The sequence below is a fragment of the Agaricus bisporus genome (assembly GCF_000300575.1).
Source record: "Agaricus bisporus var. bisporus H97 unplaced genomic scaffold AGABI2scaffold_11, whole genome shotgun sequence".
NCBI lineage: Eukaryota > Fungi > Basidiomycota > Agaricomycetes > Agaricales > Agaricaceae > Agaricus > Agaricus bisporus.
The window spans coordinates 213,092-231,694 of NW_006267346.1; the positions used below are offsets into that span (position 1 = coordinate 213,092).

Consider the following 18,603-nt stretch of genomic DNA (forward strand, 5'->3'; position numbering starts at 1 on the left):
CTTCCTCCTTCTACTCCCTCCTCAAAAACCAAAATTCATTCATTGCAATAAGACAAAGGCAAATACGTGAAAGTCAAAGTAGTCGACAAATGTCCCGGTTGTGGTTCGAACGATTTAGACATCTCACCAACCGCATTCTCTCAGTTAGCCAGTCAAGACCTCGGCCGTATCAAAGTAGATTGGGAATTTCTCTGATATCCCATTTTCAATCCCTTACACGAAATCTGTATTTGTAGAAGAAAGTCATGACATTATATAGATCACTTACATAGATCTTCAGGTTTTCGTAGATCGACGACCGACGCTCTTAAATATTTATTTACAGTTTTTCTGTTTTTTGTTTTATCGTCGCTTGGATATAAGATGGTATACTTTGATATGATTGCCTACGCACATATATCAACACAGTTTTAGTTATATCAACATCAAAACATCAGTCAAGGAAAGCAAAGAGCGAACGATAAACATCAGCACAAGTTTGTCAGATTATGGTCCAAGAACGCGAAAAGAAGTTCGCAAAGGAACAGAACACTATCGAAAAGTGCAGACACATAGGTCACACAATTAACGACTTCCCGGAATAGTTCCCTCCAACCTCTTATCACGACTACTAGCACCAACGGTAACACCAAAAGTACCTTCAGGCCTCCTCCATCCCTGCGCATTCACATCCCAAATACTCAAATCATACCTCGACAAGGTCATTTTCACATTCGTAGTCTCTCCAGGGCGTATCGGTACAGAATCGAAACCGCGTAGCACGGAAGGAGGTTCTCCGGCAGATTCAGGGAAGTTAATGTAGAGTTGAGGAGACTCGGCGCCCAAAACTCGACCGGTGTTCTTGACGTTGAAGGAAACCTCGTACAAAGGACGATGGAGCCTGGAAACCGGTCAGCGTGAAATTGCTGATTGGGAGAACCCTCGGCGCTTACCAAGAAGCGATAGAACCACCTTCAACTTGCGGGCTTGCATGTCCTTGATCCCATTCCCTAGCCGCATCAACTTCTCTACCTTTGACGTGCACTTTCTTAATAGATATTTTCGAGTAATCAAACTTCGTGTAACTCAAACCAAAACCAAATTCAAACCGAGGCTCAATACCATTCTGCAAGAGACTTTCAGTAAGTGAACGTTTCTGAGAGAATCAAACAGCACTGGCTTACAGCGTCGAAGTGTCGGTAATCGATTTGCAAACGATCATCGTATGGTATAGAAAGAATATCTCGAACACCATCTCCGGGGATAACTTGGGCCGAATAATCTTCAATCCGTTTGGCAATGGTATATGGAAGCCTTCCGGATGGGTTCCAATCTCCATATAGGACATCGGTCAACGAATTTCCCGCTTCCTGTCCCGGTGCCCCAGCCCAAAGAACCTGGAAATAGTCAACACCGGTGTTCATCAAACACGTAGAAGATACGAACAGCAGTGACATTAGGATGATTGATCCAGGGTTCAAGAATCAGTGGTCCGACGCTGTGGATCACAACTATTGTGTTCTCGTTCTGTGCAGCGACAGCTTCGACGAGGGCATCGCCGCCATGCCACGCGGTGAGGTTATTCCTTCACATAGGAAAGAAATTCAGCATTTTGGCCACATGCACTTTAAAGCTGACTGACCGGTCACCCTGATTCCCATCAACTGTAATGTACTCTTCTCCGGAGTCGGAGGCGATGAAAACAATAGCTGCGCTTTTCTTTCGTGCAACATTACCGGCAGCCGGTAAATCAAAGTCATCCAGGAACCAAAAAACGCTAGTATGATCTTTCCTTGCCCTCCGCTGAATTGCATCCAGTGGCTGTAGTTTTAACCGGTCCTTCAGAACGACCCTCATCCAGAAAGAGTAAAGACACGTACAGTGACAAGATATGTCATGTTAGCTGTTCCAGAACCCCATCCCATAGCAAGAACACCGTCTAAACCTCCCTGATCGCTAAATTGGTTAGGACCTGCTCTACCCGGACCGGCGTCACTACCGATGAGCACAAGACTCCTAGGTTTCTTCAATGGAAGCGCATCGTTCTCATTTTTCAAGAGAACGATGCTAGCCGCGCCAACCTCCCGAACAACTTTATCATGATCCTCTTGGACATCAATGTGTTCATTGACAGAATCATCATCAACTCTGAAAGCGTCAAAATTGACCGTAGGGAAAGATGGAGCATCCTGCCTGAGGAAATACCATGCCGCAACGATACGGGTAGCTGAATAGCAGTGTCAATATCCATGGGTTGGAGAACCTGAAACACCTTACCCATGTCATCAACACGGGCTTCCGGTATTGTGCCGTTTCTGACGAATGCAGTGAGGTTTCCACCAAAGTAAGAGTCGCCGCTGTTGAAATTGATGTCTCCGGGCATGGTCATCTAATAATTGTTTCAGACAATGAAAAAAGAGAACAAAGAAATACGATACATCAAGGCCCGTGGCGGCGCTCATGGTAGATTCGGTTCTGGAGACCAACCGTGAGCGACTCTTCTTCACGTAGAAGTCTAGGTGATAAAACTGCTTACGCTGCCCAATCAGACATGATATCTGAGAGTATAAATTTTCAGAGACGCTGAGACGTGACTACACAAGATCCACTTACACCCTCGGAATCCGTATTCAGCTTTCACAATTCCATTCATGACTTTGTCATTTTCACATGCATACGTTCCATTTATAAGGTCTCGAAGCACATCAGATACAGAAACAACATGAGAGGTGGTTGACTTACTATAACTGCACATTATGCTTGCTGCTCCGGCCATGATACTCCTCAGGAAAGGGTGAGTATAAATTTCGTGTTGAGTCCGATCGTCAACGTCCGAGCTTGAGGTAGTACGTTTATGCTCTTGTTCACTTGAAGGCGGTCAGAAAACCGTTCGTAAAGACGGTTGACATCACTTACTTATCGACCAAGTGCTTCGCACATGCCTGAACACCAGCTTGTTGCATACCGAGAATGGTTTCGTACGCTGCCTCTCCGGCAAGGAAGGGGTCCGCACCGAATCCTTCCCAGTTGCGTCCACCGGCAGCAACGCGACCCATATTCATCATAGGTCCGAGGGCCACATGGACACCCTTTCCGACGTGCTCTTGACCCATAGCAAGTCCACGGGCGCGAATCAGCTTCCTATTGAAGGTGGTAGCGGCATTGATGGGATATGTGACGAAATCTGCATTCCGGACACCGAGTGGACTGTCCTAGTATACTCTCAGGTAAGAGTTGGATGAATATTTGCAGTACTTACCTCGAGGCATAGACCGGGCCACTCATCGCCGACTGACGGAATATTGCCCTGTGATGTCACACGCGTTATTCGTGTTTCAGTCTGGAGGTGCGGATCATCTTGAACTTACCACACAACGACCACCCATCCATCCAACACCCGTAGTAACATTGACTTTTTCTTCCAACGAAAAGGAGGCGATCTGGGGACAAAAAGTATTGGCAGATCAGTAACAACCCTTCACTTTGCCTAACTCTACGATTTACCTTGGATCTTGCCTTTGCATATGCGGCGTCCCATGCTGGGCCAAAGTCGGGAATAATGGGTGATCCAACCTACATGAGGAACCGGTCGATATTCGCCGTCCTCCAAAGCTTTAATCACTCACGGCAGGCGGCTTTCTGGGATCTGTGACCTCGAAGACCCCAGGAATCGGTTCATCCGATGGAGTCGGGAATGGAGTGAACGTGGTTGGAGTCACAGGGGGCTTAATGATAGGCTCAGTGACGGTAGAACCAGGAGCAGTCGCAGGTGTAGATGCAGCGCTGGATGTAGCATTGGATGAAGCGCTGGATATAGCACTGGATGTGCTGAGCGACGATACAGAAGCCGAGCTGGACAGCGGTTGGGAAATTGAGGTAGCAGAAGAGACAACCGAAGACGAGATTGACGCGGTCAAGGTACTCGTCAAAGAAGAGAGCGGTGCAGAGACGGGTGCCGACGATGCCGACAAGGTCGACGTGACTACATCGCTCAGAGAGCTGCTAGTTTGGGCGAGGACCACAGGAAGGATGGATAGCAAGAGAGCCCTCATCGTCGCGCTCAGCAAAGAAGCAACGAGGCGCCAAACAAGCCGTGTGCTTTTAAATCAGCGACGCTTCGCCTGCATTTTAGTCCATTTCTCCCTCCCGCCATTTACGTAATGCCGGCGGTGCAGTCGAGCACTTATCCCGAGCAGCCCGACCACAAACACCTCCTCACTGCATAACTCGGTTAGTACTTTCAGACCACATTCAGAGTCATCATCCATATTCTGACTCGATGTCTAGTTGGAAATAGGGAGCTTCCCATGCTCATTTAACTGGCCAGGGCCGAACTTCCGTTATCACCATTATCACCATCTATCATCCACCGTCCTCGACCAATTGACATTCGCACTCCAGTCAGCATACGCCCACAAAATAACTTCAGTCATCCCACCGAAGCCAAGCATCCTCCAAGCATTTCGCATGGGAACACGGCAACTATAGGTCTTATACGGACTTCCAAATTATATGAAAATTGCTCTATTTCTGTCTAGTATCAGCGCGGCAGAGAAAGAAAGAGTTTCTATTTTTCCACATGACCGCCATTGTGACCCTACCTCTTGGGATTTATGAAATGAGGCAGCTCCACTCTATCAGTCAGTGTTCCCACCCTTCGCTTTGACCTCGCACTTCGCTGTCAGTCGCGGTGCTAGCCGACTGCCTATTCCTTTAACGCGGTGGTAACACTTCACGTGCACTTGTCGTTGGACCTGACAACTTCGTAGATGATCACGCCGTCCAAATATGAATTCTTGCCGGAAAATGCGTACGGCCGTCCTCCTGTGCAAGGGTCACCTTGACCATTCCCCTTTTGTCAACGAATGTATTCCCTGTGTATTCCTCATGCTGATGTTGAGTTGTCTTGTCATCATGTTTTAACAACTTTAAAAAACATGCCCTCTGCTGACAGTTCCTTCATTCTCCAGTTAGAAGGTTATTGCACATAATATATCCATGCTCGCCTCGGCTGAGCTGGGCGTCTCATGAGGGCTAGGGCAAATACGCCCAGGGTGTACTGATCGCATTCTCGTCACGTTAGGATTCGATGTCATGGAGATCTAGAAGACTAATGCTAATTTTAGAGATCATATGTTCGCACTCTTGCGGCTAAGAACATTATGTCACTGAATGTTTAGCAACCTCTAAATCACTATGGTTGGTGCTGAACGTAGTGAATCCTACCTGACGGATCTCTAGGTAGTCATCCGGGAGCGAGGGACCTGGAACCACCACGGTTATTAATATCACCCGGCGGGTCCAGTGTATCTCACAGGCTTGCTCTTTTGGACCGCAAAATCCAAGAAGGCAAAGTTGAGTGGCTACAATTGCACTTGGTCCATGCGATATAGAATTTGAATGCACCCACAGACACGAAGTTCTTGAACCGGTCAACGCCGTGTCAGGTCTCACAATAATCCGTTCTCTCGACCCCATCACACTGAATATCACACCAACCGAAAACCACTGAACAATTCTAGGATTGTCATAGATTGACATGTCCACGTTTTTTTTGTGGAATCCGGATTACCGATCTCCATCAAACAAGCGAACTGATCTCCGCTTCGAACAATCCTTCGCTTGACAACCCTGTTGTTGGGATTTTCTAAAACGCTGTAAGCTTGTTCCTGGGCATGTAAGGAAAAATCCTCGTCCGCTCATTGAGCTAGGCCATGGTTCTGGTACACTTGACGTCCTAAAAGAGACTTGCTCGTGGTGGACTCGTGGCGTTCCGTGCATTGACAGCGACAAAATATCCTCATCTGACCAAATATATCGCTTCACCAGCATCATTTTATTCCGGTCGCTAATTTCGCTTTAAAATCTTGGACATCTAGTCCGATGCCAAGGCAGCACGAATCCAGCTATCACAGCGTGTCGCGTTTTGAATCGCTGGTTCAGTGGCTCGGCCGCGGGTGCAATGGTCCAAGAACCGCCACAGAATGGGCTGGACGTACGCATGGATTAGAAACCCCAAAAATGCCTAACCGTTTCTGTGATACAGAGAAGACATGTTGTTGAGCAGCCCTTGATTTAGGGTGTTCTATTTCCGCCTACATATCACCACGATTCTTGGATGTCCAAAGTTGGATTTCCAACATACTCGTGTCTTCCGAAAAAAAAAATTGTTCAATGCACATTCTGTACATGCGTTAACCACTGGGTATAAATATTCCTCTCCCTTCTCACTCTTCCCCCACCTCACTCTTTGCTTTTTTCCGTGACCTTTCCCCCTCACCTCCTCCCCCTCTTTTAATTTGAGTCCACTATGCCACCTCGCCCAGGCAAAATTCGCCGCGCCAGAATGGGGCCAAGGTTCCTGGAGGCTGCCAACCAACAGCCTCGTTTCTTTCGAGATGCGGAAGACATTTTAGGGCACCCTCAGTTTTATTTACCAGGCGCCAACAACCAACAGGAAAATCAGTACAACCCATCCTCGTCCCAGGTCCGTTAACAGCATTCTCTCCGCCTTTTTTTCCTCCTGAAATATACCGACGTTAGGTCGACGCGGACGCCGCTCAACGTCGGGCTCAGCCTCCCGTACCAGGCCACTGGGAAGCACCATGCCCGCCACCCCCGCCACCGACTTCGACGGTAAGTCATTGCTCTTTATTAAAAAGGGTGCCTCAAGTTAAATTCCCTACCAGTCTGGTCCCCCACCCGTCGAATTGCCGCCTTCTGCCAATCCTCCTTTGGAGAGATCCTTTGAATTTCCCGCGTTTCACTTAACGACGCCACCATCCCCACCTCGCACTGTTTCTCCGCCTTTCGAGCATCCTTCTATGCTGCTCAATCCTAACACCGTTCCTCTTCAAGTGGTGCCTCGCACCGGGTCTCGCGAGCCGGGTCATGTATTCCAGCCTGCCCCTCACCGGCCCATCTATCTTCCTATCGGGCCTGCAAACCTCCCTACTACGTCCTCCAACCCTTCCATGACTTCAAATGAGCCACCCGCGGCTCCCACCACGGCTGGGTCGGATAGTAAACCAGTCGACCAGGCCGACAATAGCCCATTTGCCTTACGAGTGATTATCGAAGACAATCCAGTTCTCCGCAAGTACATCGAGGATAATCCATATTACATAACCTCTTATGCGGACGCCAAAGCGTTTGCACAATTCCATGGCTACTTGGATCCAGACCTCCTCTACCCCAACGTTGAGGAGCCGACATTCGACCAATGCGTAAAGGAACGATTCAGTTGCACCGCCGAACAGGGTTGGATAAGTGATATAATCAAGTCCGACTACTGGTTGACCGATATCTATAATTCCGGTCTATTGCAAATACGAGCACCTCATGAGTGGCGGTCAGAAGTCCACGTGTGGCTCAGTCGTACTGCTGGAGTCATAGTTTTGCAAAGGTTGAGATATGCTATCGTACAAGATCCGTTTCTTTATGATGGGAAACGATGTGCACCATCGTTTATTTGGATTGTGTTATTTATCCGACATGTTCTTGTTCTCCTCCCTTATGCTCAACACTTCGGTATTCTTGATCGACTTGGAGAAAAGAAGCTTGATCCTTGTGATACAGCTTTTGACTTTTTTGCGCTCAGCAGGGTCATCGTAGAATTGATGGATATGATCGTCACACATAAAGGAGTAACCCTGTCCAAGCTACCCGTTGTACAAAAAAAAGTACTGTCAATCTGTGATAATTGTCACTTACACATTGCCATGGCCGGTGAGTGAAATGCCTGCCTTCCAAATCAAGTTTATTATTTACTTTGACTAACGTTGTGATGTTAGGAACCGCTGTTCAATTCAATGCCGAGATCGTTCTTAGTGGCCTTGATAGAAGCGACCATGCCAACGGGTTCAGAACTTGTTTCATGGATATACTTCAAGAAATTGATGTTGACGGTATTGCGTCTTTGGTAGTCGCGAGATGCACTCATCCTCCAGAATTCTTTTTCTAAACTCTGCCTTCATTGAACGCTGTGCTTCAGCTTCTCTATCTCAAAAATTTGTATTACTTTTTGGACTGACCCTATTGTTCAGCTACCCTATGCCTCAGAATTCCATGTCTTTAGAATTTCTCGGATCGACGCGAAAAAGTCAGAACGCCCTGTGAGGTACCATCAATAATCACGTTATTTGGCGGCCCGATAAATTTGTGGCGAAAGCCATTGCAAATCATCTTCGACCACGTCTTATCCTGAATCAAAATTCTCAATACACTTCTCAGCGGGTCTATAAAAGCCACTCGAATTGTCCAATACGCGACGGACACGTATCCTTAACAAAAGACACGCTTGTAACAATGATCATTGTCAATGAGCAGCCTTCCATAGTAAACCGTTTTCGTATCGCTCAGCAGATCGAAACTCCAGTACATATGGGCCAAAGCAAAATGAAGAAAACACGATCATCAGAAGTTTCTCCACAGTGCGGGCCGCGCGCATGTGCTTCGATCCACTACCAAGAATTTTTCTCCACACATACACACCATTCTTAGCTTGAATCCTCAACATGTGAGTCAAGAGTAAGGTTCATTTTGCGCTAGAAGAGATGCTCCATGTGTACTCTGCCACCTGCACTCGCATCGACCACCTTGGCTCCCTTTGAAGCTCTTGCACGCCATATGCGTCTTGATATTTTTAGATAGGAAGATATAAATAACGTGATTTAGAGTGCTTATGGTCGGATCAATGACGGAGCGGGTCCGATTTAGGTCCGATACTGTTTATTACGGATGCTATTGTTCGAGGTGGAACTCAAAATTCTTATCGTATGATTGTGGGAATTAGATAGAGTTGATATCTAATGTGTGGGCGATATTTGAGTCAACACGCGGAGGAAATAGTTCCATTAGAACCTATATAGTCGTATGCGGAATCAGAGCTGTTCACGGGATAAAATTTGCGCTCGCTTAGCGGACTCATTCCGGAAGTACGCATGAACAATCAAGATCTTCCGACAAAAATCGATTTCAGTGCTCCGCTACTTTAGCCAGTCTTAACTATGATATTCTTGAAAAAAAATTCTTTCATTCTGTCGGGGAAAAGATTATGAATTCGGGAAGTGATCTAGTTCATAATGTTGGAGTGTTTGCTCGAATCGATTGGAGCGGCGCGATCGATAAAAATCCTTCAATAATTTCATTTAAAAAGCGACCATCTGCTCTCTTATCCGAATAAGGACAGTACAGTTCAATTTCTCCGTTCTATCCGAGGTTACAGCCGGTGAAAGTTCAAGTGTGGGAGTCTTGGATTAAGCGTTGCAATGCTGTTCCAACGATGATGCACGAGGTATACCATATGCTGTAGTTTCCAATGGCTTCCTTGCGAGAAACATATCCTACTATAGGCACCTTGCTTATGGCCAAAGGGTCTAGTTCTTCAGCTCGAGCTCGCTATTGGCTGCTTCTGCAGACATTCGATGGCCACGGGAGTAGCATTGAAGACAGAATATGGAGATCAGCCGAAAACGGTAGTCGTATGGGATCGGTGTCATCCACCTCAACAGAAAGAGATTGTCAGCCTCAAGCCTACAGGCTACAGGTATATAAGAAAGTACACAACATACCTTGAGGACATAGCTTGACGTCCAATCGTCCTTGCTTTCAAAGCCTCATCCTTTCTACTAAAACCCACTTCAGATACCCATCATATCCAAAGATGATTATTTCCATTCTCTTTGCAGCGTTCGGGCTGGCCACCGCATCTCCTTCATCCGTCATTCCACGCGCTCGCGGGACCGAATCAAACCTCTTTCCAATCTCTGGCAGTCCACGATGGACGACGCTCGCTGGAGCTTCTGGATCGTTACCCTTGAGCAATTCGACACTCAGACCTACTAAGGTCACGAATCGATGCCCTTTTTCTTACCAAAATGCGCCTGATGGGACTTTCTCTTTGAAATCTCATTACCCTAAGGGCTCATATAAACCCAGCGTTGATCCCTGTGGTGGCGTATCATTCTACGCTCCGGGACCATCATCCGTAGATCTTTCCGATGCGAAAGAGGCACTTTTAAGCTACTCTGTTTTCTTCCCAAGTACGTTCGAGTATGTGAAGGGCGGCAAACTTCCAGGACTTTGTAAGCATTAAAGCACTTTCTATTTTTGAGGGATGGCGCTGATTGGATGCTAGATGGTGGCAATGATGAGAACACGGCTGTATCTTGTTCTGGTGGACGAAAGGATACCACCTGCTTCTCTGCGCGCCTGATGTGGCGAGCCAACGGCGCAGGTGAACTTTACCTCTACCTTCCCCCTTTCGACGATCCTCGCTTCGCCGCCAACGAGAAACTGTGTTCGCTGCCGAATTCAATATGCGATGCATCCTTCGGTATCTCGGTGAACAGGGGGAGCTACTCATTCCCGGCCGGTCAATGGACGACCATCGCGGAGAGAGTCAAACTTAATGACTTCGGTGAAGCGAACGGAGAAATCGAATTATTCGTTAATGGGGAGAGTGTTATTAACGTGTCGGGTATCATCATCAGAGATAGCAGTGCTGGTCGTATTCGCGGTATACAAGTCCAAAGTTTCTTTGGAGGTAAGTCGCCTATGAAGCTGGAAGATAGGGGAGTGAGCTGACGAGGATTGTTAATAGGCTCGAGCACAGACTGGGCAACTCCGAAAGACCAGGACTTGTATTTTGCCAACTTTGGAGCCGCGATCATCGACAGGATATGATCTCCGAGCTCGAAACCAATGTATTATTTCGAGCGTCCTGGTGGCGCGATGAATGCTTTCAAATGTAGCGAGTACAAACGGGGTTTGGCTACAAATTTTTGTATAACACCAATGGCCTTGTAGGATTTTGTAACTTGTAGTTTAATGACAGAAGAATGAACATGGAAGCCACGAGGCTAAATCAAAATGTCGCGCCGGATTAATTAAGAATGCTGACAAATCGATCAATAAGCACGTGATGTTTGTTGTAAATCGCGATTCAGATTTCAACTGTCCACTCACTCACTGTCCACTCACTCCGTTGTCTTGCCCATCTCAGTACCCAGCGAAATCATGGTATGGGTCTATTCTCGCACATTGCAAACAGAATTCTCAATTTCCTAGGTTTCTCCAACTGTTGCACGCCGTTTGATGCGAGAGCTTAATGACCTCAGAAAGAACCCTTCAGAAGGTATCCGTGTTCAAACAAACGAAGAAGATATGCTGGACGTTACCGGCATCATTGAAGGGCCAGGTGCGAGCGACCGCATCATTGTCGACTTCAATCTAATTGACTTCTTATATTTGGGTGATCCAGAGGGTACTCCTTACGCTGGTGGCTATTTCAAGGTTAAGTTCAAGTTTACAGAAGAGTTTCCAGCTGCACCTCCAAAATGTACGTCATTTTATATACACCAGTAAAGTCCTCATACTAACATTGTTGATCAGGTTGGTTCGCCACAAAAATCTTCCATCCGAACGTGTCTTCTGCGGGCGAAATCTGTGTCAATACTCTAAAGAAAGACTGGCAATCATCATACGGCATTGGTCATATATTGGTGACAGTCAAATGCCTCCTCATTTACCCCAACCCTGAATCTGCGCTGGACGAGGAAGCGGGTAAACTTCTCTTGGAAGACTACGAGAGCTATTGCAGTCGTGCCAAACTTATCACCTCTGTCCATGCGACCCCACGCACCAAGCCTGTTGAATTCAATGAGAATCCTGCCGCCGAAACTTCGTCGCCGCCGGCGCCCTCTGAATCATCGATTTCGCCCCCGGGACCCTCTACTTCTAAAACCCCGCCTTCAATTTCAACGCAGAGCACGGCCTCAGTGGTGACCGTGAATACGTCTTCAACATCCCCTCCCCCCACCGTTCCTTCACCTCGCCTGAACGTTCCCGTGTCTACTCGCAAAACTACTTCACCGGCTCCACAACCTCCTCAGCGTAAAGTGTCTCACACCACCGAAAAAGAGAGCAAAGATAAGGACCGCCATCCTTCGCCTTCTCCTCTCGCCACTGCCGATGCTAACGTCAGAGTTCAAAATAAACCGGTTGCCGGTATGGGTGTAAGCCTTGCGAATAATGCGATTCCGACAAGTGCAACGAAAGCTATGAAAAGGGCCGCTACGGGGAGCGCCACTAGCAACGCGGAGAAAAGAAAGAAAGCGTTGAAGCGATTATGATGAGTATTTTTGATAGGACTTAGGTGATACCCAATTAGGTGGTTGGGTGTAGAGACATTCTATAGTTGTTCTCGTTTTGCGGCCTGCTTTCATACTACCGCTATGTTGTAATGCATTATTATTTCTATCCTCATTCATTGGTCCAAGTCCATTTGAGGAGAAATCAGTTTGATTGAGCAGTTGTTTGTCTTGATCTTCGAAAGTAAATACGCAATGGTCTTGGATACCGAGCCTCGTCCCGAAGCTCCGTTCATTTGACCGCCATGACCGCTCCTAACATTAGTCGATTTATCATTCGAACGTAAGCGCCGTATCTTCATCAAACATTCCGATTTTGTTCATTGATCTGATATGAAGCACGGACGTATTGCAGGACATGCGAGTTAACGTATACGAGGAGAGCTCGCCAGATAAAGTAACCTGGTTCAAGGTGCACATGCCACATGGTTCCCCGGGATTCCTCGCTGATACCATATATTGATTCCCCATTAAAGGAACGGTTTTTAGGCGACAATGAGATTATTGAACAGCTAGTCGTAAGCAGTGTCTCTTTTTTTCAGTGGGAAATTGTTAATCTCCTTCTGCTGTTAGCACAGTCAAACATCTAGAGTATGTTGGACAATTCACCGTCCTTTGAGAGGGTGGTATATCCGCCTGAAAGCACCTATGTTTCCGCAAGGCGTATCCATCCCACTCACGCCTGTCCCCCTGAGCTCTCCTTACTTTGCCGATGCTTCCCTCTCCTTCTCTTCACGGACAAACCCCACGCCCCTCGCTGAAACCGAAACACAAGAACCCGCGACACGAATAAGTTTGACGTCTCAAGATGATAGTAGTCGGACGAGCATACATTCATATCCACCTACACCTACAGGTTCACAACTACGTTTACCACCGAGCTCTCATAGTCCCAAAAATGGAGGACCGCAAACGCAGGTTACACATTTCGTCCTTGCACCATCGGATATACCCACACCACAAAATGCTCTACAACAATCGTTCTTTACTCGCGCCTTATCAGTGTTAAAGAATCACAGTTCAGCTCACTCCAATTCCTTTACCCTTTCACGTGTACCTCTAAATACACCATTATCTCCACCACCTCCATATGCGCTCAACCTTCCGGCACCAGAGGCGTCTCGTTCGAATGTAGCTCTGATGAACGCCGCCTCTGTTGGGACTGCTACGGGTGTTCCGATCGCTCCATTACATTCTCCTCTCCTGACGTTTCATGATCGAACGCCAGTGCTTACAGTTCGTTCTTTAACCGGACTATTAGAGATCAATCAATCAGAAGAAATCCTACTTGGTGTGGATACAAGTTTCTGGATCGCGGTTGCCTTGGCGTACTTGGAGTTTCTTGAAGAACGCGAGGTAAGTTGTTATGCAATATCTTAGGTTGCGGATGATGATGTGATTTGATGATTTTTCTTGTTAGAGCTATCTCGCTGCTGCAAATGATTAGCTTTCCTATCGTGAAGAAGAGGATTGGCGACCACTTGACTATGTTTATTCTATGTATGGGTTAACAAAGATAGTATTGCTGGGATGTCAACAAAGGATAATAAAGGTATCAACCAAGGCCCGTCTGTTGGATTACCATGGAGAAAATTCGTGCACTATAAAATAGACACGGATTAGGAGACCAGATAGGTGTCCTGCGGTCGAGCAACGGTGTTCCATATCACGCTACAATCAAACGCACATAACCTATTGGCCATTTGGGGCACTGAAAGATGTTGGGTTTGAAGCGAACGCAGTTCGAAGGTCCAGAGTCAACTGATTGAGATAGAAACAATATCCACCCCTAAAGACTAAGGGGCTTCTAGCGCTTCCTTCGTCCACTGATCAGAGGGCCCTTACTAGAGAAATTGACCGAGTTTCAAAGAACCAGGAAAACCCATATTACGGTCCTTCGCAACCTATCGGAGATCCAGGAGTAAAGCGAACCTGGCACGAAAACGACAGACCCGTCCCGACTTCCGAGACACTGCCTTCCATCAAAACACTTCAATTGAATATTTCAGGCTGCTTCACCGTGGTGGCTTTGAAAACTACTCTCACCTTTGCTTGTTACAAGTTCCGTCTCTATGTAAGTCGATTTTTCAAGCGATTCTTCTCATCGCTGGGCTTAGTGATTGGTGCCCAACAACGTTGGTAAATGTATAAACGGCGAACGAGAACTTTTTGTCAATTTGATGCAGCGTTCCCTGACTCGGTATTCTCCGTCAAGCGACGTTACGGATTTTCAGAAAGCCAAGAATATTGTAGCAACCTGACGAGGGGTGTGCATGTGGTATAGATTAGAAAGTTACTAGGGCGACTAGGACGACATTATGAAGACTATGAATAAAGAAATTATAAGAGAGCTCTATCAATGGTCATAAGAATTCAGCCTTCGCCGAGGTGGTAATGAGCGCCTCTCTCTCTTGGGCTTAGCATAGTCTATTTTGAACATAGTGCCTTCAAAGTTATAATCTTGGAAAGCTTCCAACGCAGCAGTCGCGTTCTCCTGGTCGGCGAATTCGATGAAGACTCTGCTAGTAAACTCCCCATCGGCATTTTTCACTGCTTTCGTGTTAGCATGGACAGAGTGAAATGACTTGGAGGGAGACTCACTGAAGTTGATTCGTACGATGTGCTCCTCATATTTCTGCATTAAATGCCGCAACGGACGCTCATCCCCGGGTATAGGGAAATTGGCAATAGAGATCGTTTTAGCAGGTTCAACGTTTTTGGCCTCAAATGGATTCCGGTTATGGGCGTAGTTGAGTTTCAGGGTGCGGTTGAGGAGTGCAAAGGGCTCTTGATAACTAGATTCAATGGCTGCAACAGCGTTTTCCATATTATCATATTCGACAAAGCCAAAGCCTGTCAAACGCCCGTTTCGGTCCGACGCTAGTCACAGAAAGGTAAGGCAAGGATTATCACGGTAATATAAGGAAGACGAACCCAATGTTACGCGTTTAACTTGACCATAAGGCTCGAAAAGTTCGCGAATGTCGACTTCGCCAGCGGTGAACGGGATGTTCCCCACATATAGGACGCTTGTTTTCTCCCGCTCTTCCGGGAACTCTGAACGAGCATCCCGACCCTCAGACCTCCGGGAGGAGAATGCCCCTGCGAAGCGTGTACGCGAGACGGAAAATGCCCGCTGGGAGACAACATTGGGCTTTTGGACAGCAGCCGGTAGGCTACGGAGGAGCTGCCGATGAAGAGGCAGGCTGAGGCGTGCTGAGAACGCGAGCGGGGCCTGTTGGCGGATGAGAGTGCTGAACATGGTTAATGAGCAAACAAGCGAGAGTCACGAAAATTATATTCCGAAAAAACTCGTGCGGCACCAAATATTTGGCTCTATGTGTGGCGGTTGTCGCTTATGTAACTGGTGCGCGTTCACCCATTGCTGACACATAACAGTCTCGTTGATGGGAGATGTCCGGCATTGTTGTCGCTCTTCCCTTCCACATTTGAAGGTGATATATGTTTCCCGTCGTTTAAGGTCGTTGCTTTGAACTTTTTGATTTCCCGGTGCCGATAGATTATTTGATCACACTTGTTGGCCAATTCTTATAACTATCTATCCGATTACTAGGAATATGTTGATAGCTCGTAGGTGAGTAAAAGCTTGCAGTTTCCAGACGAGGTCTTGGTCAGAGTGTAAAAGTCATTCCTTCCCAGCTAGCTTCCGCCAAAGTTGAGAGCTCTTTCCTCATTTGCAAATTCACCTCATTCATACGCCAAAACCAAACTCTGATTCTTCGGTTCCCGGTGATCATTTGCGTTGCTTTCTTGTTCATTTTGCTCCGGGATATCGGATATTTTGGCATCGCCCTGAGATCCCGAATTCGATTGATCTTTGTCTCTACCTGAAGAGCGATGATTTAAGTTCAGAGTTTTGATACTACTTGGCCGATACTGCATCATCAAATCGATCACGATCGTACAAAGGCGGTTTATAGAGCAAATATATAGACATATAATGAATATCTTTACGTAGTATGTAGCCCATACTCTGCGAAGCGGATCTATCTATAGAGGAGTAACTAGACGATCCACATTACATTTACATGATACTTGATAGATTCCCTCTAGCTTTTCAAATGAATTTAAGGTTGTCGTTGACAGCATCAAATATCATACCGTCGACCTGATTGATGTGATGTGTTATCGTTCGGGTGAAATTTATGATGCGGGAAGCCCCTTTGTCTGATGCAACGGTTGTAGTGTCTTACTACTCTCGTACAGCTATGCATCCGGACTGCTTATCACTAGGTCAGTAGCGTCAGTTGAAAGAAGGACCCGGTCGGGTCGGGAATTACCGGTCTGGGCATCATCTACCATTGTGGTTAGAGATTGTAACAGTAGGTACTACCGTACTAGTCTCTCAACACAAGGGTATGTTTGTTTCCATCTCGGGAAGGCCTTTTGATTGGATTTTTCAATGCCACAAATCGATAGCCATGGACTTATCGGATCCCGATTGAATAGGACCGACAGTTTGAGAGCGTCTTTCTTCCTAAGGCCGAATAATAGTCGATCCTATCATAACCTCTTCTTTTCCCGATATCATTGATTCAGACGCAACCGCAACTATGGACGTGATAGTAAATCATTAATAGATTTAATTTTAGTGTGCGACCTTTGATTGATGTCGATAATGAAGCACCGCTCCCAGCATGGCCGACAGCCGATCAGCTTCCAGCCTCTCCGTCTTGAGAACTTTCATGGAGTGAGGCAAGTCTCTACCATAGAACTTCGACACTCTTGGCATCAATTTCGCCATATCGGAATTTTCCATGACAGTTAAAGATACTTACCATCCACAAGCCCCAGAGAACTAGGCACCATGATTCGCAGGCATTGCGCGCCGCTACTGTCTAATTGTGTTATCAAGGGAATCACTCCGGCCTCTTGGTGACGTGAGACTCAAGATCTTAGGAAATCTAGCAGCCCTTGCTTGTAGTCTCCAAGCATTCCATTACAATTTACATATCTGATGCGCCCATGAATCTTCTGCATTTTGCGTAAAATCCATGTTTCAAACTTGCACGTATGACCTATTGGAAACAATATATCTCGCGGACTTCGTTTTGTCAATTTGGAAGTCCCCTGTTCTCATATACTCAGCGAATACTTATCAGTAGACCACATATTGAACATGGGGATGTGAGCGCGGCCCGGAAAAGCATCGCCATTTTGTTTACCCTAATCCGGTGCTTGCACCCACCCGATAGTCGCTATGCCTTCTCTGGGCGCGGACACAAAACATGACCAGAGTAGTGATTCTCCGCACACAGGTTATTGATCATGATCAACTTGACGGGCACAAAGAAGCGTAATTTAAGTATATCTTATCAACCTTTGAAACTGATCTCTTTGGTTTATTTTTAGATCATATCCTCCCGCCGCGAGTACTTAATGGTTAGGAGTTTCTCAACGCCACATTGTCTCATCTACTTCCAACGCGATGCCTAAAATCTCCACTCTTTATACGCCACCGGCACAGAAATCGCCGGAATATCGTGAATTCATCCCTGCTGGAGCCTTTGATGGTCGTTCACCTTGCCCAGCTTTGAACACCCTCGCGAATCATGGCTACATGTTAGAGCATTCACTCTCTTTCTAGTCCCATTTGACTAATCTCCTAATCTTCTGATCATGTAGCTCACGAAATGGCCATGATATACACTTTTTTGAGCTCATAGACGCTTTACAACGCGTTTACAACGTCACCTGGGTTCTTGCATTCACCTTGACACTCGTGGGGTTCCTAATCAGTGGGAAACTCACGTTCGTTCGTGATGGATGGTTTCTTCCATCCATTCGATGGACCGTCAGCCTCTCAACCTTGTCTATGCGAGGACCATACAAAATCGCCCACAACGCTGCTTTTGTTCACCCTAACAGTGTCCCATCCCACGCCCCCGACAAAAACCTACTTCAAAGATTCCTTACCTTCGCTTCATCGCGTCGTAGCAAATCTTATCACCGTGAACTACATGGACTATCTTTGGCCGATTTCGCTCTCTACCACAAGAAAATGGAAGATGAGCTTCATTCGCCCCTCAACGAGTTTCATAGACAAGTTGCTTTGGGGGAGTGTGGACTCGCATGGGCAGTCATGCGAAGGAGATCATCCACGGGACCTAAAGGAAGCCCGATTGATGAACGGGAAGAGATGGTCACAGCGGACGTTTTGAATCAATGGTTTGGCAGTGAGAAGTTGCCAGAGAATTGGTTCAACGAAGGTGGTTTGAGGCCAGTGCATCCGATTGGTCTCTTGGAGGCGAAACGCCGAGCAGGACATGTCGCCCAGATGATCTCCGGCTGGGAACAATACGACTAATCTTGTTCCCGAGATCTATAAAAAGTTGATCTGTCGTTGGTATTTAAATTATTTGAACACGATGTACAAATGGCAATTATCATTATTAATTATGTGATATCGAAACTTGAATCTGCTTACTTTGCTTAGAATGGGTGATAGTGT

General features: G+C 46.7%; 7 protein-coding genes across 7 annotated transcripts; 5 read left to right on the forward strand and 2 right to left on the reverse strand.

The window, feature by feature from the left end:
• Window positions 1-58: 58 nt before the first annotated feature.
• On the reverse strand, window positions 59-4,503 carry AGABI2DRAFT_195052 (hypothetical protein). The gene is made up of 17 exons (XM_006455561.1): window positions 4,267-4,503; window positions 3,606-4,209; window positions 3,484-3,552; window positions 3,348-3,419; window positions 3,239-3,286; window positions 2,896-3,191; window positions 2,722-2,846; window positions 2,593-2,673; window positions 2,516-2,537; window positions 2,418-2,454; window positions 2,257-2,368; window positions 1,860-2,206; window positions 1,622-1,800; window positions 1,426-1,564; window positions 1,164-1,376; window positions 933-1,105; window positions 59-880 (listed from the first exon to the last, which is right to left on the reverse strand). The coding sequence occupies exons 2-17, from the start codon at window positions 4,029-4,031 to the stop codon at window positions 565-567; spliced, it is 2,655 nt and encodes an 884-aa protein (XP_006455624.1). The 5' UTR covers window positions 4,032-4,209; window positions 4,267-4,503; the 3' UTR covers window positions 59-564.
• A 1,786-nt stretch (window positions 4,504-6,289) lies between these two features.
• Window positions 6,290-7,942, forward strand: AGABI2DRAFT_121526 (hypothetical protein; the record flags this gene model as incomplete). The annotated part of the gene is made up of 4 exons (XM_006455562.1): window positions 6,290-6,466; window positions 6,523-6,615; window positions 6,669-7,707; window positions 7,773-7,942. The coding sequence occupies 4 exons, from the start codon at window positions 6,290-6,292 to the stop codon at window positions 7,940-7,942; spliced, it is 1,479 nt and encodes a 492-aa protein (XP_006455625.1).
• Window positions 7,943-9,549: 1,607 nt separating this feature from the next.
• On the forward strand, window positions 9,550-10,665 carry AGABI2DRAFT_210080 (hypothetical protein; the record flags this gene model as incomplete). Its single annotated transcript, XM_006455563.1, has 3 exons — window positions 9,550-10,064; window positions 10,118-10,525; window positions 10,583-10,665. The coding sequence occupies exons 1-3, from the start codon at window positions 9,644-9,646 to the stop codon at window positions 10,663-10,665; spliced, it is 912 nt and encodes a 303-aa protein (XP_006455626.1). The 5' UTR covers window positions 9,550-9,643.
• A 411-nt stretch (window positions 10,666-11,076) lies between these two features.
• On the forward strand, window positions 11,077-12,113 carry AGABI2DRAFT_77005 (hypothetical protein; the record flags this gene model as incomplete). Its single annotated transcript, XM_006455564.1, has 3 exons — window positions 11,077-11,179; window positions 11,243-11,320; window positions 11,374-12,113. The coding sequence occupies 3 exons, from the start codon at window positions 11,077-11,079 to the stop codon at window positions 12,111-12,113; spliced, it is 921 nt and encodes a 306-aa protein (XP_006455627.1).
• A 262-nt stretch (window positions 12,114-12,375) lies between these two features.
• AGABI2DRAFT_195054 (hypothetical protein) lies at window positions 12,376-13,689 on the forward strand (the record flags this gene model as incomplete). The annotated part of the gene is made up of 5 exons (XM_006455565.1): window positions 12,376-12,414; window positions 12,471-12,543; window positions 12,608-12,649; window positions 12,705-13,487; window positions 13,552-13,689. Coding segments are annotated over 5 exons (964 nt in total), but the record flags the coding sequence as incomplete, so codon positions are not given.
• Window positions 13,690-14,372: 683 nt separating this feature from the next.
• AGABI2DRAFT_195055 (hypothetical protein) lies at window positions 14,373-15,408 on the reverse strand. The gene is made up of 3 exons (XM_006455566.1): window positions 15,066-15,408; window positions 14,733-15,011; window positions 14,373-14,681 (listed from the first exon to the last, which is right to left on the reverse strand). Exons 1-3 carry the CDS (start codon window positions 15,391-15,393, stop codon window positions 14,488-14,490), a joined length of 801 nt encoding a protein of 266 aa, XP_006455629.1. The 5' UTR covers window positions 15,394-15,408; the 3' UTR covers window positions 14,373-14,487.
• Window positions 15,409-17,625: 2,217 nt separating this feature from the next.
• AGABI2DRAFT_52638 (hypothetical protein) lies at window positions 17,626-18,435 on the forward strand (the record flags this gene model as incomplete). The annotated part of the gene is made up of 2 exons (XM_006455567.1): window positions 17,626-17,714; window positions 17,778-18,435. Coding segments are annotated over 2 exons (747 nt in total), but the record flags the coding sequence as incomplete, so codon positions are not given.
• Between the last annotated feature and the right edge of the window lie 168 nt (window positions 18,436-18,603).